The following is a 21,644-nucleotide window of genomic DNA, read 5'->3' as shown; positions in this document are numbered from 1 at the left end:
TAAAGCACTAGGTCCAGCAACTCACCTGGGTCTGGAGCAAATCAAGCGTTATTTTTCTGAATAGGGATTTAATGATATGCCTGCATGCTCACGCTATAAACAATCTTTGTGCATTTCTTTTCAAACTGCTCCTAAGATAGAGAAGCAGAATTCTTGGCCCAACAAGAGCTTGTACATTTTTTTAGTACTTTGAAGACAGGTTGGCCTGAAGTTAGGATTTGTAAGGCAATTCCATGAAGCTAACAGGCTAAAAATATTACTTTTTGTAGAGAAAGCCCTATCTGATATTAATCTAAGACACATTTATCCTGTTTCACTGCATAACTGAATCTTCTGCCTGTTTTACAAAGCTATTTTTCTTATTTTCTGCACCTTCACCTGCCGCTCAGATCCATCTGAATTCTGGAAAATGGAAAAAATTCTTATATCTTGTTTAAAAACTGCCCCTTTGTCAGAGTTTGCTCCTAAGGAAGGCTGAGCACTGGTGTACCCTGTGCAGGGGCTCCAGTGATATTCAAGTGAGAAATTAATGGCAGTTGGGCACTTTATATCTTCTCAAAGCCTGGGGCAAAGTGTCAGCAGTTCCAAGTGTTTCCTTCTGGCTCCACGTTCCAAAAGGCCAGTGCTCTAAAGAGCATCGTGGGGGAGGATTCCGGCCCAGGAACCGCCACAACACTTGTGCAGCCCCACAAAACATCTCTGGCAGATCCTCTCCTGGCTTTCCAGGGGCACCAGCAGCCTCAGAGGGACAGCATTCCATGCTCCCAGGCCAGCTGAGGTGTTGTGTGAAGCCAAAGGTCTGTCTGAGATTGTGTGATGCTGGTGCAGACACACAGGGACTCTTAAAAGTCTTTTTTTGCTCGTCCATGGCTGTGAGTGCCAAAGCACTGGAATCTATCAAAACGTGTGACTAACGAAACAATTAACCAAATCAGCTTCTTTGTAATTTACTGAATGCTCTCTGTGGGTCTGCTGTCACCACTGAGGCAAAGCAAAGGGTTTCAGATTTGAAAAATACACCAACGTTCATGGACTGAATAGTTTCCTCTCCCTGTGAAGAAAAGGCATTTCCAGCTTCCTTCCATGATATTACCATCTGAAAATAAGATCAAAGAACCAAATATTACTTCTTTTTGCTTTTTAAATAATTTGCAGAATCAAAGATCCTTACCGTCAGAATGATGAAAAAAAAAGTTCATTTTCACACCAGCAGCTTCAAGATATTGGAGGCAACACTAGCATCCCTGTGAGCAAGGCCATGATATGCCCAGAATAACACTTTTCATTTTTCTTTTCACTGTGTACAAAAACCACTGAGCCTCCATTTTCCAACCACGACTGCACAGAAATCTCATTTAGGAATGTGGGTGAGTTGCATAGCGTCCCTTAACCCAGCTGACTGCTGGTGTTGGCAATTCTTTCCTACCTTGTACAATAACGCGCTAATCAGGAAAAGACCGAGCAGAACCCTTACGAATCGCCCTGATTTTTCTCCTGGAGCTGACAGCCCCGTCCTGGGTTGTAAGATGTGTTTTGGAGTTGTGTATTCTATTTTGCATCTGTCAGAGCTGGGGCAGTTATCTCTCTTCATTTGGGCAGTTTTTTCTTCATCTCTCCCACAGCCAATCCTCCCTCCAGGAGATCTCTGCTGTCCATGGCCACTGAGTGTCCCTGCATGGCTGAGAAAATTCCATCATCCCATGGGGAGATGCTGTGCCCAGGGGAGGAGCCAAGCATTCCTACCTGGATCCAATCTGACTTTGGAACCCCACAGCAGCCTTTGCCCACTGCATTCCCAGAGGAGCAGCTTTCTGCCCCACTGCATTCCCAGAGGGAGCCCAGGCCCATCTCCAGCAGCCCTGGAGCTCCAGAGGAAAACTCCAGCCTTGTCCAGGATCCTGCTCCAGCAGAAGCACAGCTGGCACTGCAGGAGGGCTGAGCCCCCATGGAATGGGACTGCTGCCACCACCCTGACCCACAGCCTGCCAGGGCCTGCTCTCACTCTGGCAGTGTTGTTTTGTACTATTGCATTGTTTATTTTTAATTTTCTTCCCTAGTAGAGAACTGTTATTCCTACTCCCATATCTTTGGCTGAGAGCCCCTTAATTTCAAAATTATAATAATTCAGGGGGAGGGGGCTTGCTTTTTCTATTCCAGGGGAGGCTCCTGCCTTCCTCAGCAGACCTGTCTGTTCAAACCAAGACAAGCTCTCTCCTGTGGGTGCAGCTTCTGCTCATGCAGTCACCTGGTCTGACCAGTGCATCTGTCCCTGTTAAAGTGAGGATGCTGCTAGGGTGGCAAGCCTTGCAAAGTGAACAAAGTGGTCTGTGGGAGATGGAGAATGGCTTAAAATGGGGTTTTACCCCCATTCAACATTTGTTTTTTCCTTTATTGCAGTTTTATTTTGACTGGCCTTAAGTCAATCTCTTATAAATTTAAGTAATAGGAAGACAAGGAGCTGCTATAGCAAAATATCTGCATTTACAGATCTGTGACAACTTAGAAATGGATCTAATTGTTTTTATTTTTGTCAAGGACTTTGTTGGAATTCTAGAACCAAGACGTAATTTGGGTCTGTTAACACTTAAACCCTGGTGTTGATTCATATTGCCAATTATCACCAGTAGGTATGTGTCAACTTGCAGTTAAGGGGCTGCCACGAGAAAATAACCTAAATCATATGTCCAAGTGTATCCATTTTCCTCCTACTCACAACTTGTGACAGAAGGTGGCATTTCCATGAGACTGGGAAAAGGTTTTTTATGCTCTTTTATCACTCCTTGACACATCTTCAACATTTTTATCCACTTGCAGCTTTCTGTAATATAGACCTGGAACAGAGTGCTTCCTGGCCATTCAGTCAGGATTTATTCCCTCCTTAAATGGATGCAATTAAAATGTTGCGTGGGCCTGGACCAAAGTTAGTGACAATTTTTCCTGAGTGACGTGTGAGTCAAAAAGTGCAGCAGTGCTTTGAATGCTTTTGATCTCAATTAGCCTGCAAGGGAAGGAAAGTCTCCAGTAAAAAAAGTGATGCCTCTACAAGTGTGAGTCTTGCATGTGTTTTCAGTAAGAGGAGAAAAGGCTGATGGAGACAGGAGTATCAATGCAGTTTTGATTATGTACAAAGGCAGAGTCTTCTGTTCCTCATGTGCAGGAGGGACTGAACATCAACCTTGTTCTTGGCTCTAGGACCAACCCAATCCCACCTGCTCTTTCTCAACCACATGTACAGCTTGTCCAAGATGTGTGTTCATTTTCCTGGCTTTTTCAATACTCAAAGATGTTTTCTTTCTTTTTTTTTTTTCAATCTGTATTGTAAAGGGTACCTATCAAAAGCTCTGTCTGCATATTATTTTATTCCGAAATGTTTTTTTTCTGTGATTTTTATCAAGCAGAGCAATAAACAGCAACAACCTGTGTATTAGGGCTCCAGGGAGCTCCTGGACAGACTCTGCACTGTGGCTACCAAAGCAGGTGGCAGAAATCCGACTATAAAAGTTACATGACAAAGGCCACAGTTCCCAACATGAGCATTTCTCACACACTGGACAAAGCATTCACTTCAAAGGACACTCTCTATGGCTGTCCAAGCAGAAAGTTTAGCAAACTGAGCTGTGACAGAGGGAGAGTTGAGCTCTCTACACCTACAGTTTTTGGGGAATTTTGAGTACCTGGTTTGTTCAGTAACTGTTGAAAATGTGAAAATGTCTGCAAACACCATATTCAATTTATAGCGAAGAGCTGGAGACACTCAGGAGAAAAACAAAGTCCTGCCTTCTCCTCTTCTTCTGAAATAGCGAGTGGTGCATTTAAACTTCCCTTTGCAAGGAATGCACAAGTGGTTTCAACTATAAACTTCTGGATTCCCTGTTTCTGGCCAATTTGAACTGAGAGCCAAATGATCTTCCAATACTCTGGAAAAAATAGTGCTCTGAGCAGTACCACGAGCCACTGTGCCCCCACTCAGCCCCTTTCCAAATGAGGTGCAGGAGAAAGGGGAAACCCCTGGGGTGCTGGGGCCAGGCTGCCGCGTCCGGGCTGTTTGCGGGGCTCCGCGGGCACTCCCCGGGAATGGCCGAGGGAATGCCGAATCCCGGTGTCCGTGCTCGGGCAGGGCGGGGCGGGGCGCTGCCGCGGGCACTCCCCGGGAATGGCAGAGGGAATGCCGAATCCCGGTGTCCGTGCTCGGGCAGGGCGGGGCGCTGCCGCGGGCACTCCCCGGGAATGGCCGAGGGAATGCCGAATCCCGGTGTCCGTGCTCGGGCAGGGCGGGGCGCTGCCGCGGGCACTCCCCGGGAATGGCAGAGGGAATGCCGAATCCCGGTGTCCGTGCTCGGGCAGGGCAGGGCGGGGCGCTGCCGCGGGCACTCCCCGGGAATGGCAGAGGGAATGCCGAATCCCGGTGTCCGTGCTCGGGCAGGGCGGGGCGCTGCCGCGGGCACTCCCCGGGAATGGCAGAGGGAATGCCGAATCCCGGTGTCCGTGCTCGGGCAGGGCGGGGCGCTGCCGCGGGCACTCCCCGGGAATGGCAGAGGGAATGCCGAATCCCGGTGTCCGTGCTCGGCCCCGCTCCCGCCACCGTGGGCCCGGGCTGCTGAGCGAGGGCGCCCTCTGGCGGCGGCGGCGGGCGCGGCCTTCCCTCGGGATCCCCTCACGGATCGAGGCCCACCCGGATCCCGGGATCGGGAGCGCTCCGAGCCGCGGCTCCCGGCCCTCTGGGATGACTATTGTGCCCGTGGCTCTTCCCACTCACGACCCACAGGGATCACAGAATTCCAGAACGGTTTAAGTGGGAAGGAGCCTTAAAGCCCATCTCGTTCCATTCCCTGCCAGGGACACCTTCCACTATCCCAGGTTGCTCCAAGCTCCATCCAGTATGGCCTTGGGACACTTCCAGGGATGCGGCAGCCACAGCTTCTGTGGGCACCCTGTGCCAGGGCCTCACCACTTGTTCCTTCCCAATATTCCGTCCAACCCTGCCCCCTGGCAGTGGGAAACCACTGCTCCTTGTCCTGTCACTCCAGGTCCTGGTCCCAAATGCCTCTCCAGCTCTCCTGGAGCCCCTTTAGGTACTGGAAGGGGCTCTAAGGTGTCCCTGGACTCTTCCTCAGGTTGAACATGATTCCATAACCTCAGTTTATGTGTGTAATGGCTATTTCCAACAGATGTGATCTCTTCAGGTTTTAGCACTGTGCCACAGTCTGGCTTCAGCATCACAGCAAGCCCCAAGAGCAGGGCTCGGAATTCAGCCAGGCAAACCCATGAGAAATTTGTTTGGAGAGCTGGGTAATACTCAAAACCACACTCACAACCTCCACAAGGGGGTTTTCCATGACTGGGATTTCCACTGTGCCATCCCCCGAAATTCGAGGTTTCATTTGAAGCTTGACTAACACTCCCAGAACACTCCCAGAACACTCCCAGAGTGTGACTGCTCGTCCCTGTAACTTGGGTAACTGCACAGTACTTGTATTGCACTCAGATTCTGAGCTGTAAGGATCTGAGCTTTAGTTACTGAAGTTAAAATTCTACTTGACCTGCTGGCTCATAGGCCTCTTCCTTATTGTCACAATGTGGGAACCCAGGGCACCAGGAATATTTCTCTGTCTGCTCTGGGGTGTCCTGACCCCCAGGGGAGGGGACTTTGACCCTCATTCATGGAAAAAACTTCCAAAGCTTCAAAGTAAACTAGAAACCACAAAAGTGTGAAATAGATTATAGAGATTGTAGAGAGTAGTGTAGTATATCACATGGGTGAGAAATTTAGGTTTTAGGATTTTTAGGATGTTACAGATGGGTTCAAGATGGAGGATACAGGGTGTTTGTCTCGAGTTCATTTTACTTCCTTCTTCTTCCTTCATCTTCTTGGGTTTAGGTGATATCTTGTAATTGGGTAGAAAAATCCGCATTGCGGGTCTTTAGGGGTCAGTTATTGGGTTAGAAAGGAAAATAATTTAGGTGTCACTTCTTAATTGGGTAGCTTAGTTTTTGATTAGACTTAAAAGGCCTTGTAACAAGAGATTGTTGGCCATTTTTGTGCTGTTTTTCCTGCATTTTTGTGCTGTTTTTCCTGTTTTTCCAGAGTCTGGTGCAGACAGTGTGCTGAAGTTTTGATAAGGTAACAATAAACAGAAGCTGAAGACCGAAAAAGTCCAATGTGTCTCTCATTTCTGACACAGAACTGCTCCAGGAGGGTCTCCCCTGCCAAGGGAGCCCCCAGGGAGTTGCCCAATTTGGGCCCACAAACTCACATCACAACTGTTGCTCTTCAATACAATAAGAAAAAATGTAGAGTAAATCTGTCATTCTGTGTGTTTCTACAAGCTCTTTAACCCAGACTGTGCTTTTCTTTCCAAAACTTATGTAGGATTTTTTCCCCAAAATATCAGATCAAAGATACAAGTTCCACCTGGTCTTGGCAAAATGTAATTGGTAACAACTAATTAACAACTAATGCACCAGCACTCTCCCATTTCTGGAGCCTAATTAATTCGCAAGGAAAGCAAGGAAAAGAAAAAGAACAGGGCAGTCCTGCATCCTGAACAGTCTGTTGGCATGGGAAGGGGAAAAAATCAATGTAAGGTGAACTTCCAGGTGTGCTTTGATGTTGTGGGGCTACAGCCAGGAGCTTCAAAGACAGCGTTTTGTTGTCTGTGTGGAGAAACCCCAGCCTAGCACTCCTGGCAGCTCCTTTTCTCCTGAGGTTTTCCAAGTATCATTATGTTACCTGTTACTCATTAGGCAGCCCAGCTGAAGGGAGGGAATCTCAGGATCTTTGATCATCGAGTATCTCAATAAAACACATTGCCCAAGTTTTACTGACAAAGAAAACAGAGAATCTTATTCTAGAATGTGTTAACAGATGTTATGGATGAGGCATTAGGGAATTAGCCGAGTTGGTCTGGTACTGCCCAGGAATGTGATGGAAGTGCTATGCCCAGAACTGCGCCCTGAGCTTTAGGAATGTGGACATGAAGTGAGGTGCAGGAAACAGCAATGGAATCAAGAACAAAAAGGTTGGAGGGGCTGGATTTGCATGTTTTGAAAAAGAAGGCTGTGGGTCAAGACAAGAAGGGGCACAGTGATTTTCCAAAGGCCTGTGGGTTCTCACACAAGAAACACTGAGCTGGTGTGTCCTCAGGGACACCACAACAGCCACTGGGTTAAGTCAGCAAGAAGGGTGAAGAAATTTTGTTGTCAGGTACTTGAAGAGGCTGCAGAGCGAATCTCTGTCCATGGTGATTTTTAATCACAGCATAGACACACATAACTGGGGAGATTACAAAAATATCATTATCATGTCTCAGGACCGAAGGTTGGTCTAGGCGAGCCCTGGGCAGTGAGGAAGGTGTTGGGGCAGTGCAGGCACAGCCATCAGCACTCCATGTGCTCCAGCTTCATGCCAAGGAAAAGCATCCCAGAGCAGACAGTCTCATATGAATATCAAATATCTCATATGATATCAGGAATATCAAAGCAAAAGTCTGCAGCAAAAGAAGGAAGAAGAATTTGGCGGGAGACCACATTCAGTGTTACAGCAACACTGAATCATGTTGCTGTAACATGAAAACATGTCTGATCAACATATTTTCTCCAGTGACCAGGGACAGGACCGAAGCAATGGCTGGAGCTGTGCCAAGGACGTTTAGGCTGGAGATCAGGGAAAGGCTCTTCCCCAGAGGGTGCTGGCAGTGCCCAGGCTCCCCAGGGGATGGGCACGGCCCCGAGGCTGCCAGAGCTCCAGGAGCGTTGGCACAGCGCTGCCAGGGGTGCCCAGGGTGGGGCTGTTGGGGTGTCTGTGCAGGGATGGGGCTGGGCTGGGCGATCCTGTGGCTCAGGACATTCTGTGACTCTGATTGAAGAAGAGCTGCCTGCAGTACCTGAAAATCTGCAGCATCCCTGTGACACAAGAGCAAGTGACAAAGACACAAATGTGGGGGAAATACCCAGGGAAACAGGGTGCTACAGAAGCAAGAAAGAAAAGCAGTCTTTTGAAGCTGGGTTTCATTCATAAACCCATGGGTTTCAGGGGTTTAACAGAAAAATATTGTCGTCATCTTGGGAAGAGCTGAAAGTGCTCCTGTCCTGGTGCCTGCTTTATCTCCAAAGTGATGGCTTTGCTAACAGAGCATGCTGGGGGCCCTCACTGCCCACTGAGGCAAGTGGGAAAGGAAGAGGAAAGGAAGATCAAGGATAGACAAAATGTTTCTTCTAGGTAATGGCAAAGTTAAATGATAGAGTGTGCGTAAGTTTACATCACCTAATGGGAAGTTATGGGCCTTCAAGAATCCAAATGGTCTGGAAATATTAAAATGTAAAACAAACCCCGTAACAATGTTTGGGCTGATGGCTCTGCCTGCTCTAACACTATATCTTACATGAAACAGATGAGCTTTAAATGTCAGAGTTGGTTGGGAGGCAGAGTTTAAACACCTCATGTTAAATAGCTGTTTTTATTGTTTCATATTCTTGTATTAGGGAAATGGAATGAGGAAGGTGTTCCTGCCCATGGCAGGGGTTCAACCAGATGATTTTTAAGGTCCCTGCCTATCCAAAACATCCTGTGATTTTATGACAATGGGATTGGAGGATCTGAGATATGAGGAGAAGCTGAGAGAGCCTGGTCATTTAACCTATAAAGATAAGGCTCAGGGGGATCATATCAGTGTGCACAGAGGTGAATAGAAGATGGAGCCAGACTCTTCTGGGTGACAGAAGAGGCAGAAGACACAGGCTGAAATACAGGAAATTCTGCTTAAACCTAGAAGAAAGACATTTTATTGTGAAGATGGAACAGGTTGCTCAAAGAAGTTGTGGTGGCCCCATCCTTAGAGATACTCAAAACCCAGCAGAAGGTCCTGAGGAACCTGTTCCTGCTGCCCCTGTATGAGCAAGGAGCTTGGACCAGATATTCTCCAGAGTCCTTTCTTACACCCACAAGTCTCCAATTCTGGGGGTCACACAGGCTGACAACCAACCTGTACCCACACAAGCTCACCAAGGTTAGCTCTCTTCTCCAGCTGGTACATGACACCTGTCTGAGGGCTTTAAGCTGTTGAGGAGGAATTTCTTCACAGAAGGGGTGATTAGACATAGGAATGGGCTGCTGAGGGAGGTGGTGGAGTCACTGTCCCTGGAAGTACATAAGGAAAGACTGGATGTGGCACTCAGTACCATGATCTAGTTAACACTGTGGTGTTGGCTCAGAGCTTGGACTCAATGATCTCAGAGGTCTTTTCCAGGCTAATTGATACTGTGATTCTGTTTTCAAGACTGAGGAGAGGCTCCTTGCAATAGGAACTGATTGTGTCCAAGGAGCCATGATCTCCAAAGGTGTTTTCCCATTAATAAAAAGCAGAAGAGTGTACATTCTTACATACAAAAAAAGCCCTCATTGTCAGATGTTCTGACAATGGCATATTTACAACAGCACGTCCCATTAGAGACATCAAAGGCGCACTTTTAGGATATCTCTGTGGAGAGCCACGTCAGGAAAAGCTCAGCAACCAAGGGAGTCTTTCATGGGAATGCCAACATCCCAACACCAAGAGAACAGTGGTACAGCTGGAGGCCTGTCATTACTGGTGTCCCCCAGGGTTCTCTCCTGGGCCCGCTATTGTTGAACTTGCTCATCAATGACTTGGATGAGGCGGTCGATCCCTCCCCACCAGGGTCGCTGTGCATCCCCTCAGAGGGATCTCAGCAGGCTGGGGATGGGCAGAGGAACCTTCTGACATCCAGCAAGGGCCAAGGCAGGGTCCTGCACCTGGGGAGGAACAGCCCCAGGCACCTGCACAGGCTGGGGCCAACCTGCTGGGCAGCAGCTTTGTGGAGAAGGACCTCAGGGTCCTGGTGGACAAGAAACGCTCCACGAGCCAGCAGTGTGTTCTTGTGGCCGAGGGGCCACTGGGATCCTGGCAAGCACTGGGAACAGCATTGCCAGCAGGTCAGGCAGGGGATTCAGTCCCTCTGCTCAGCCCTGTGAGGCACATGTGGAGTGCTGTGTCCAGCTCTGGCTCCTCAGCACAGCAGGGACAGGGAGCTCCCGGAGCGGGGCCAGCAGAGGCTGCACAGCTGGGCAAGGGCCTGGAGCATCTCGGTGCCCAGGAAAGGCTGAGGGAGCTGGAGCTGCTCAGCCTGGAGAGGAGCCCCAGTGAGAGGGGCCTCAGCCCTGGCTGTCCCTGTGTGCAGGGGGGTCAGAGCAGGCTCTGCTCCCTGGGGCCCAGCAATGGCACCAGAGGAACGGGCAGGGACTGATGCCCAGGCAGTTCCACCTGGACAGGAGGAAGAAATTCTTTCCCGTGCAGAGACCGAGCATTGAACAGGCTGCTCAGGGAGGGTGTGGAGCATCCCTCACTGGAGACATTCCAGAACCGTCTGGACGCAGCCCCGTGCGATGTGCTCTGGGATGGCCCTGCCGGAGCTGGGAGTTTAGACCAGCCGCTGCCCTGTGGTCCCCCCCAGCCCGCTCCGTGCTGGGATCCCGGGGCTGTGCGAACACGGCAGGAATTGAATTGCATTCCATTCCGCTCCGTTCCGTTCCCCGCCCCTCAGCGCTGCCCTCAGCGCTCCCGCCGCCGCCCGGCGCGTGCGCAGCGCGGGAACGGCCGCAAGTCGCGCGAGGCGGCGCGGCGGGCGCGCGCAGGCGCGGGGCGGGGCGGGCGCGCGGCGCTGATGCAAGAGCCGAGCACGGACTGACCCCGCGGCACCGACCGACCCCGGCCCCTCCGGCCCGCGGCCCCGCCGCAGACATGTCCGGCGACGAGGTGAGAGCCGCCGGCCGCCGCCGCCGCCCGCGGGAGAGCCTCGCCCGGGGGCCGCGCCGCGCCGGGGCCACCGCCATGTGGGCGCCGGGCCTGAGGCCTGCGGCGAGCGCGGCCTCCGCCCTGCGTGGGACCGAGGCCGGGGCCGGGGCGGGCGGGGGTCCCGCCGGGCCGGGCCTGAGGCAGCGCGGGGAGCGCAGGCCGGGCCGGACGCGGGGCCGCCGCCTTGCCTGGAGCCCCGGCGGCTCCGCGGGTGTGTGCTAGGGCCGCGAGTCCCGGGAAGGCCGGGAGCTCCCGGTGTGCTGCCGGCTGCCGCCCCTGGCGCGGAGAAGCCGGAGAGGGAGGCAGATGGCACCGCCACCGCTGCTCCATCGAGTTCTGCGCTCTTTAGCGAAACGCGGCGTTTAGGCAGTTACCGCTCGCTTTCTGGAGCTTTAATATCTCGTGTTTTAACATTGAAAGCCGAGTAGCAACATCTGAACCAATAATAACTAAACGTTTTCCGGATCTGGTGGTGTTTGTTTAGGCACAGTACCGGGGAAGTTGATACATCCGTGTCTGAGAAATTTTTCAGTTGTTGTAAATGCCCTGTATTGGCAGCCTTACTGGCCTCATTTCCATTGCTCTCGTGGGGAAAAGGAAAGTTTTCCGTGTGTGAGGTGCTCATCAGCCTGCTGTAGCCCGTGGGAAGCTGCTCCAGCTGGATCCAGGAGATGGCTGCTTCTGGCTTTGTGTCTTCTCTCTGGTGTTTAAAATACCTGTGTGGCTTGTTTCCTTCAAAGCAAAGTGATCACTCAAGCCTTGGAAAGAGGCTTGTCCTACGTCATAAAGGAGAACTGGTATAATTACGACTTATTTTAGTGGTAGCTGTGACTGACTTACTCAGCTGCTTTAACATCTAGAATGAATGAGTTGCATTTTGGTGCCTAGATGTCTCATGGGAGCTGCAGTTCTCGGGTCTGGGCTGTTCTCTGCACTCAGGAATGCTTGCATCAGGTGCTGTCTGACTCAGGTGATCACAGGGCCATGGAGCAGTTCATGGAGTGTCCTGCTTTGAATTTAGTTTGTATCAGTAAAACTGGTTTTCTTGCATAGTGGGTTAATTTGATGTTGAGGTGATTCCTGGGATCCGTAGTGAAGTTGCACCTCTGGGCTGCTTTGCGTGACAGAGAATAAAGATGATGGCAAATAACACAGTGGAGCTGGCACTGTTTTTCAGGCTGGTGTGCAGTGAGTGCAGGTGCCTCCCAGAACTCTGGTCTCTGGTTACTGGGAGCCAAATACTTTGATATTGATGTTAAGTTGGTGAAACTTTTTAAAGCCTGTGAGGGTGAAGACACATGAAGACAAATTTAACACTGGAAACTGGGATAGATGATAAGAGGTTCATTGTTTTGAGCTGTAGCTTAAAGTCTTCAGAGTTGTGTATGAATGAAGCTCCTTGCTGGGAACATCCCTGAGTGCTGCCCAGAGCTGGGGCAGCACAGGCTCAATTGTGAGAAGTGGTCTGTTAATGTCTGTTCACTTTGTTAAAAATCCTACAAAGTACATAATCCCACTGAAGATCTAAAAGTTCTTTGAGCCCTGCGGTTTTGTGAAGCTTCAGGCAGTAATACTAGAGAGTGCTGTGTCTTGTCAAATTTAAGTGCTGCTTGGTCTCAGTAATTTTTCCCCTCACCCTAGACATAAGGCAGTGTAGTGTAAGGAGGCCTGAACTGACTTGATCAGGGCAGGGGTGATGTCTGCTTCTTAGACATGCCTGTGTTTGTTCAGACTAAGGAAATGGGATTTATTTGTGGCTTCTCTTGGAATCCCTGCCACTTGCACTGTCACAGCAGTTCAGAGGTTCATTGGCTTCAGTCTTGAGTTGCATTTGGTCTATGAAACCTTGATTCTGTTTCCCCCCTCTGTTTGTTCACTTGCTAATTTTCTCTAAGTTGGGATTTGGACTGTGTAGGCACTTGAAGTAAGGAGCAGGTATATGGAGATGGATGTGAGAAGGAACCCTGTGGTCTACAGAGGAGAAAACCCCATATTTGGCTCTGTGAGCAGAAACAGGATGGGAATTTATAATTTTTCACCCAGGAAAAGCATCCAGGTTTGTTGTGTTTGTGCTGGGGGCTGAGGTTCCTTCAGCAGAAGATCTGCAGCTTTGTAGTTTGTCAGCACTAACTGGTATCATAAAGTTCAGACTAAGCCAATGTGCTGAGCAGAGAAAAGGAATAAAGTTTGGAAACACCTGCCTCAGAAAGCCAGATATGACTGGCTGGGTTATCAGGCTGGTTCATTTATGTCATGACTTGTTAAAGCAAACGTGACCCAAGGCTCCTGCTGAGTGCTTCTTGAAGCCACTGGTGAACAAAACATTTCAGGCTTAGGCATCCTCCTCCTCAGGTTGTGGAGTGTGCCATGTTCTGAGTAGGTGTTGGGTGTGCAGAAGCCTGGCTTGCCCTGCCTGGCTGGGGTGGCCCTGCCCAAGGCCACCTGGGTTTGATGCTGAAAATCAATCTCCTGTATCCAGGAGTTGTCTTGGTGTGTTCAGTTTATGGTGGTCCAGATGTCTTTTCCCTCAGAAAAAAGAGATTTGGGGTGGGTGGGCTGGTTCCTTCTTAGAAACTGTTATATCTGATCAAGGCATGATCTTAGGTTTGTTTCACATGAGACAATAAAAACCTTTTCAGAGTCTTGCAGAGCATCTTTATGGAAATGAGTCAGCCACTTGTGCCCGATCCCAAGGCTGTGCACCGAGCCCATGCAGGCAGCTCTCCCGCTGTCCCAGCAGGCTGGGGAGGTCCAGGAGGAAGCAGACGTGGAACCAGTTGGACATGCTGTGATTTCTGTGCATTGCAGCAGCATGATTCACACCACTATCTATGGAAGCAGCAGAGAAAAGCCCTCTGGCTTTCTTTTGAAGATCACTCCAGCACAGTGTGTGCAACTGAAGACCCACTTCAGCAGTTTGAAAGCCTCAGGGGCCCCCGTGTATGTGCAGTCTTTGGGGATGTTGTGCTGCAGACACCCGTATGAGCAGTTTGATGCCTTTAGTAGAGCCTGTATGAAACATGTATGTTTCAGAAAATGGGAAGAATATGACAAGAACAGCATGTGTAGGAGAATGAGAAATGCAAGGAAAGGTTGTGTTGTGGGGAGAGGGAAACCACCAGACTTCAGGGGGTTGCTGGGCAAGAAGTTGGAGAGCTGCTCCTTGGTTAAGTGCTGGCTCTTTTCTGAGTGAGGGCGTTCATGATGGTGAAGTACAGCTCTGTGAGAACGTTCTTCCATTACTGGATAAGGAACATTGGAGAAGGTGTCTAAAATGGTTGTATTTAATATAAACTATGGTGTGACAGTCCAGGCAGATGTGTGTAACAAACTGACCAACAGCTGGGATGTCAGCTTGTGTCTGAAGTGAAACAAAAAGCTTTAATGTGTTGGAATGAATCCCTCAGGTCTGCAGATGATGAATAGGTTAAAAGTGAGTCTGGGGTTAGTGCCTTCTTCACAGCCAGACAAGGTGAATTAAGCTGCTTTGCTGGCTAAAGAGCTCATTAATGAGCTTTTAATCACTTGGTGTCTGAGGTTCAGTTTCTCACTCTGGGGAGGGAGAAGGATTAGACCTTTGCTGTTTCACAGTGTTCAGAGCTGATGCAGGTCTTCCTGTATCACCAGCCCCTTCTAGGTTTCCTCCTCATCCAGAGTGTTCTTGTCAAGAGAGTGCTTGGCAAATCTTGCCTTGAATAAATCTGGGAATTAGTGTGTCTCACAAGTTGAAGTGATTTGTGATCACACCATGTGCTTTGGTGGGGTTAAATTTTCTTTGTTGAGTGGTGCTGTATTGCTGCAAAATTGGAGTCCATAATGGTGATAAAATAGAGATGGTAGCCAGTCTGTCAGAGTCACAGCTTTAACATTTTTTCAACTGCACTAATAAATTGGTGACAGGAAACTTGGACTACGGGAAAAGTTGCAGGGGCTGTGAACTCTGTCAGTTTTCCCTTGTAATTGACACAGTTGAGGTTGAAGCCGAGGAGCAGTTTGGGAAAAGTGTTACAAATAATAAATGGGGGGTGATTAATGAGCTGCTAAGGAGCTCTTGACTTTTACAGATGATTTTCGATCCTACTATGAGCAAGAAGAAGAAGAAAAAGAAGAAGCCCTTCATGCTGGATGAGGAAGGAGGAGGAGACACACAAACAGAAGAGACTCAGCAGTCAGAAACAAAAGAAGTTGAACCAGAGCCAACAGAAGACAAAGATGTTGAAGCAGATGAAGAAGACAGCAGGAAGAAAGGTAAAGTGAATCCATGTAGATAAACTCCCAAAGCTGCTCTTTTGAGACTACAGGCCCATTTTCAAGAATTTGGCATCCCAGAGTATAATGCCAGAGCCTTGGTGTGTTCAGAGATTTGTGAGTGATCTCTGCTGCCTGTTTGGAGGGCAGCTTGCCCTCTTGCTTGGAATCATGTTCACAGATACCACCAAGCTCCCAGGGGCTTACGTAATTTCCAGTTTTCTAACTCAAACAGTCCTTTGTGTAAGGCACTGAAAAGAGATTCTCTAAAATAGTGTGAAGTTTTAAATCTTCCACGTGCAGTTGTTGCAGTAATTCCACAATTATGGCTCTTTTTCATTTGGATAGTTAAGCAATAGTGTGAATAACAGAAACATGGTTAAAGGAGTTTCTAGTTTTTGGGCAATTCTGAAAGTGATAACCAGAGTGTTCTTTGGAATCTTTCAGCAAGTGTGTGATTGTGTATAAAGCCTTGCTTTTTAAATTGAGGCCAATGTAATTTCGAGATTACCTAATTCAGAGAGTGCCATTAGCTTAGATCCAGTTTGTTGATAAAATTGGCTCCTCCTGCAGACCAAAGAAACTGCATCTTCCTCCTGCACTTCTCATTTTTTGTCCAAGCATCTCTAATGACAAAAGTGACTAATTTGTCTTGTACAGCAGAAAGATTAAACATTTAAAGAATCAAAAGACACAGTTAGAAGGTGCAGAAACTAAAACAGTATTTGGGGGCAGAGGGGAATGATCTCTTCAAACCTGAAGGATATCCATAGGGGTTACAGATCATTGCTCGTATCTTACTGTGATATTTTAAAGATTTGGATGTCAATTAGAAGCCTTAATGTCTGAACTGTTTCTACAGTTACACTTCTTTAGGCAATCCTTTGTTTTTTAGATACAACAGATGACTTGGATGATTTAAACTTCTTCAATCAAAAGAAAAAGAAGAAAAAACCAAAAAAGATATTTGATATAGATGAAGCAGAAGAAGGTGTAAAGGTTTGTATAGATAACTTGACTATGGCTGAAAACTCTGTTACTTCTATTTTCTTGAGATTGGCAGGAGTTGTCTCAAGTCTGTCATTGTGTCTTGGTGCAGTTCATAACTAAACTTTACATGTCTGTCTTTTTTTTTTTTTTTATGAACATGTTGTTCCTGCCTGGGCTTTTTGTCCAGAAGTGGAAAAACCCGCCTGCTCTGCACAAAGAGCAAGTAATTCACTAGTCTGTAGGAAGGGCTGATTAACCTCAAGGTTAATTGTCTTTTGGGGTTAGAGAGATAACTGGATGTCAGAAGCCACACACACAGAACAGTCCTCTAAAGGCCAGCACTTCAAATGAAGTGCACATATCTGCCAAGAAATCTGTTTTCACTCTGGTGTTTTCTTTAGAAAGGATTGGCTACTGTGCTGTGTTCCAGAAGGTGTACAAGATATTTTTACTCTTCTCAAGTTTTATTCCAAGTAGTGTTTTTGTATCACATGTCAGTGTAACTGGCAAGCCCAGAGAGCAAGAGGACAGAGAAATGTTATGTTATGCATAAACCTCCTTTTCAGATTCTGTCTTTTGGGGGAAGAAAATGTTCCTCTGATCTGCCTCAGGAGACAGAATACTTGTTCTGTGTTCTTTCAGTGTGCAGAATTGTGATAACAGAGTAGCACAGCTTTGCTTTCCCTTACTGCTGCCATGAAGGGTGTTTTGCTCCCTCCTGTCCTCAGATGGCTGCTGTCTTTAACTGCAGTCTGACCTTGTTCCTGGCTAGCCAGAAGTTAAGCCAGAAGGTGCAAATCTGGCCCTGCTGATGGCAGTAGTGCAGGGTATAGAGCTCTCTTGAACATGCTGGGATTCCATTCTTACCTGTTGGGTTTCAGGGCTGTGGTGGGTGTCACCAGTATTTGCCTCTATAGTGCACAGCTGGTGTTATTTCTGGTGCTGTGGAGGGCTGTGGTTAACATGGATAAACTACAGTCTTACTAATTTGCAGGAATTGAAAATTGAAGGAGATGTGCCAGAGACAGTAGAACCTGAAGATGACCTTGATATCATGCTGGGCAATAAAAAGAAGAAAAAGAAGAATGTGAAGTTTCCAGATGAAGATGAGATAATGGAGAAGGATGAAGGTAGAAGTATAACCTAGCTCTGTGAGATGTCAGAAGTGAAATGTAGTCCACCTTGAATGTGAATATGTTCTGTTCAAATGCCTTTTTTGTTCCAAAATTTATCAGAAAAATGTTCTATAAAAGCACTGTATAAATTTCCCATGAATGCTGGTGTCCCTTTTTGACAAAGAGAGAAGACTTGAGTCCACATCTTAGTGGAATTTTCTCCTGTGTACCTTTTAGAAATCGTGTAAGCATGAGGTTAAAGAATGTTTCTTAATGAATCCCCAAAAACTTTCTTTACAGCATTTGAGGATGAAGATAGCAAAAAAGATGATGGAATTTCTTTTAGCCTTCAGTCAGGACCTGCGTGGGCAGGCTCAGAAAGGGACTACACATATGATGAGGTAACGTTCCAGAGACTTTTAAAACATATTTTCCATGTTCATCTGTATCAGTAGAGCCTTATGCTCATATTTCCTATTTCTAACTTCAGAGTGAAGGACATGTAGTCAGTAGATCGTGAGCAGAAGCTAACAGGGCATGTCTTGTATCACAGTCATTTTCACGGGGGGCAATATTATCATAGTTCAAACACCTCTGCCATGGGCAGAGCAAACCCTTGGGGAAGCAGTGTTGGGATTTTGCATTTATCACAACGTGTGATAACACAACAAACATGTTCTGAAGCATGTGGGGAAATGCTCTTAGGCAAAGGTAGTCTGACAATCACTGTGAATGCTGTTTCAGGTGGCTTTTAGAGGTGAGGTACTTTGAGGAATGGCAAATGCTCACGTGGGTGTGAATCCCTTCTTTTGCAGTTGCTCAATAGAGTTTTTAACATCATGCGGGAAAAGAACCCGGACATGGTGGCTGGAGAGAAGCGGAAATTTGTCATGAAGCCCCCGCAGGTTGTGAGAGTAGGGACCAAGAAAACGTCTTTTGTCAACTTCACAGATATCTGCAAATTGTAAGTTTCCCCTTTGGATTTCCCAGGAATAGCAGATGGATACACTGCTCTGTGCTCCTATAGAGTTTTCTGGCAAGTGACTGTGGCAAACCAGGAGTGGAAGCTATTTCAGTCAGAGAGCTCGTTACATTTCTCTGTGAGAAGATAACTCTGAACATGATTTATTGAGATAATTTCTAATTTTATACTCAAATTATGAAAATGATATATGGGCTGAAACTTGGTGAGTTCATTGGGTTCTGGCAAGTTGGGTCAACAGTGACATTTATGTTCAAGCCTTGAGGAGAAGGGTGGGAAAAGTTCTTTCTAATTTGAGCTGTCTACAAATGCTGTTCTCTTGATAAATGATATGGACTCCAGTAGTGTTTTCCCACTGTTTCCTGCAGTGATACCTGTCTTAATTATGTCTTGTGAAGGCAGCTCTGTTCTTTGTGAGCATTTCTGGGAATGCAGATCTGATGGGTATCAGAAGTGTGCCAGAAAACAGGCCTGGTGAAACCCTGCTGAGGATCTGGGTTGTGCACTAAGGGGAGTTTTTAATGGTAGCTACTAATGTTTTTTCAGGGGTTGGGACAGTAAGAATGAAAAATCTGTAATAGAAAACTTCTTTTCGCTAGTTGCTGTAATTTTGAGTTGGGAACAATGGGAAGATTTTTTTGTGTGGACTGTTCTTTGGTGCAGACCCCTGGCACTGCTCCCTTTGAAACTTTCTAACTTAAATTGGATTTATCCTGCCAGTCCTATATAAATATCAAATTTCTCTGAAGGGGGAAGGTTAAACATTTCCTTACTTTATTTTTAGATTACATCGTCAGCCAAAACATCTCCTGGCATTTTTGTTGGCAGAATTGGGTACAAGGTAAGGCTGCTGGGCTGTGTGTGTGCTCAGGATTGATATTGCTCAAATATAACGTTTTTGAGGTTAGATCTGTATAGATGTGCTGGAACATGAGGCTTTTGTTCCCTGCACTTCAGCACTGTGCTGGGTGATTGAGGAGAGAACATTTTAGTGAGGAAGTACAGGGGGAAGCTCCAAGTCCAAGGGAATGGTCTTGTTCACTCCCCTGAGACAGGTGAGGGCAAAACTTCCTGTAGGAAGTAGCTCTTAAGTACCTCAGAATTTTGCTTTTTTTTTTTTTTTTTGTCCCTACAACACAGTTCTGTCTGTGCTCCTCTTGAAGAATATATCCTTGTCTTGCTTCATGTTCCTGATTTGTTTTAGTGCTTCACATTTGCAAATCAAATAATTAATCTTCTTTTTTCAATTAGTGGTTCAATAGATGGTAACAACCAACTGGTAATCAAAGGAAGATTCCAGCAAAAACAGATAGAAAATGTCTTGAGAAGATATATCAGTAAGTAGAACTCCCTTTCCCACTGCAGATTTCTCTCAGCCCCCTTGTGATGCCCATGTATGGCCCAGGTGTGTGCCCACCATGGAGGAGGCTGAGGAGCCACAACTTTCCTTTATCATGGAATAATGCAAATAACAGGTGGTTCTGCCATGGTTAGACCATGGGCTGTACTCTGTCCTGCACTAAAGCATGCCAAGGAAAACAGAGCATTTGAGAACTGCTTGTTTTTATCTGAGCCTCATATCTTGGCTTTAATGAGGACTGTGGAAAACAACAGTAATTGTTGATTTTGCAGTCTGTTGTACCCGTGAATTGACAGATGCAGTGTTAAGATAAGTTTCTGTTCAAATGCCTTTTTTGTTCCAAAATTTATCAGAAAAATGTTCTATAAAAGCACTGTATAAATTTCCCATGAATGCTGGTGTCCCTTTTTGACAAAGAGAGAAGACTTGAGTCCACATCTTAGTGGAATTTTCTCCTGTGTACCTTTTAGAAATCATGTAAGCGTGAGGTTAAAGAATGTTCCTTAATGAATCCCCAAAAATTTTTGGTGCCAGAGTCAGAGGACTCCTGCTTTAGGTGCTGTGTCAGTACCAGAGCTGCTGACACCTGGCAGTGCTGCCTCAGCAGAGGAGCACCAGTGGGAAATCTGTACCAGTTATTAACATTAAAACAGTGTCAGTGCAGTGTGGCCTGGGGCCGGGGGTCCGTCCGACCCCGGCTGCCGTGGGTGTCCCGGGTAGCGCTGGGCTGATGAGCACAACCTGTCCAAGTGCCTCAGGCAAGCTCCCAGCCACGGGCAATCTTAGCAAGCAGCTCAGCTCTTAAGTGAGATCAGCTCTTTGGTGAATTCAGCTCTTCAGTGGTTTCAGCTCTTTGCTCGCTGAGTGCCTCGGCAGACGCAGCGAGAGAGAGGAGAAGGCTGTGTGAGGTTCCACAGAGGTGTCTTTATTGGCAGCTCCTGCCAAGGGTTTCAGTGACAGCTCTTCTGCCAAACTGGGCAGAAATGGGGCTTTATATAGGGTGCAGGGGTTTGGGAAATTGTCCAGTCGCCAGGGTCAGGCGAATGTGACCCATGGTCTTACAGAGAGATAACGAGGGTCCGAGGGCAGAAGAGGGGCTGCTTTGGTCCAGTCATCATGGCTTGGCATTTCTTACCTTAGGCAAGTGACAGCCAGGGAGGCTTGCAGGGCCTCTGGCTGCTACATCGGTGCCTAATGTAGCACACAGAACCTCCTCTTGGTTAACCAGGGATGATTTTTAATGTTCACAATCAGCCCCTGTGAGCCGGTGGGTGTGTTTGAGCAGCTTTTGCAGAGAGCTGTGCAGCAGCAGCAGCAGGGCTGACTGCCCTTTGTTCCCCTGCAGAGGAGTACGTCACCTGCCACACGTGCCGCTCCCCCGACACCATCCTGCAGAAGGACACCCGGCTATACTTCCTGCAGTGCGAGACCTGCCACTCCCGCTGCTCCGTGGCCAGCATCAAAACAGGCTTCCAGGCTGTCACAGGCAAGAGAGCACAGCTCCGTGCCAAAGCTAACTAGGTTTGCTAACCAACACTGGAGTTGGCAGAGCGTTCTGGGGAGATGGGACTGGACAGGTTTGCAATCGGAGTGGATTTACCATTGTGTTAAAGCGAGGTTGTAAAAACAACAAGAAATTTGGCTTTTGATTGATTGGTCTGTGAAATCCTTGCAAGATGCAGATCCTCAAGCTGTTCACATACATTTGCTCATTGAATATATTTTACCAACTGTAAGGAGCGTGGTGGGAAAGGAGGTGCTTTTTAATTCGTTCAGACTTCTGTAAAAGACAAGATAAATTAAAGATACTATAACAGTGAGTGTCTTGGATTTGGATTTTTCCTTCAGTTTCCTCTTCAAACACAGGTGGGAATGGTTGGTGTGTTGTTCTGCAGGTATGTCACTGGCTATGTCCAAGACCCAGAATGAGGGTTTAAGATAAAGGTTATTTTGCTTTTACATAACAGGCTTATTTTAGTTATACTGTCATGAAACAGAGAAACCAGTCACAGAGTCCCAGGGCTGACAGGCCAACGTGAGCCCTGCTCCTGCTTGTACAGCCATGGGTGCCTTGTGCACAGGCTTAATTAGGCAAAAATAGTTCTGAGACAGTTCAGACACCAGATTGGTGCTGAATCTTA

The 21,644-nt window shown here is 47.5% G+C and overlaps 1 protein-coding gene across 1 annotated transcript; it reads left to right on the top strand.

The window, feature by feature from the left end:
* The first annotated feature begins 10,646 nt into the window (after positions 1-10,646).
* Positions 10,647-21,323, top strand: EIF2S2 (eukaryotic translation initiation factor 2 subunit beta). Its single transcript, XM_053993104.1, has 9 exons — positions 10,647-10,769; positions 14,873-15,056; positions 15,952-16,055; positions 17,041-17,176; positions 17,462-17,562; positions 17,977-18,125; positions 18,928-18,984; positions 19,395-19,480; positions 20,849-21,323. Exons 1-9 carry the CDS (start codon positions 10,755-10,757, stop codon positions 21,022-21,024), a joined length of 1,008 nt encoding a protein of 335 aa, XP_053849079.1. The 5' UTR covers positions 10,647-10,754; the 3' UTR covers positions 21,025-21,323.
* Positions 21,324-21,644: the final 321 nt, after the last annotated feature.

This window comes from Vidua macroura, chromosome 17, assembly GCF_024509145.1.
Source record: "Vidua macroura isolate BioBank_ID:100142 chromosome 17, ASM2450914v1, whole genome shotgun sequence".
Classification (NCBI taxonomy): Eukaryota; Metazoa; Chordata; class Aves; order Passeriformes; family Viduidae; genus Vidua; species Vidua macroura.
Note: the sequence above shows the minus strand (reverse complement) of the source record. Positions and strands in the feature narration are given on the sequence as shown.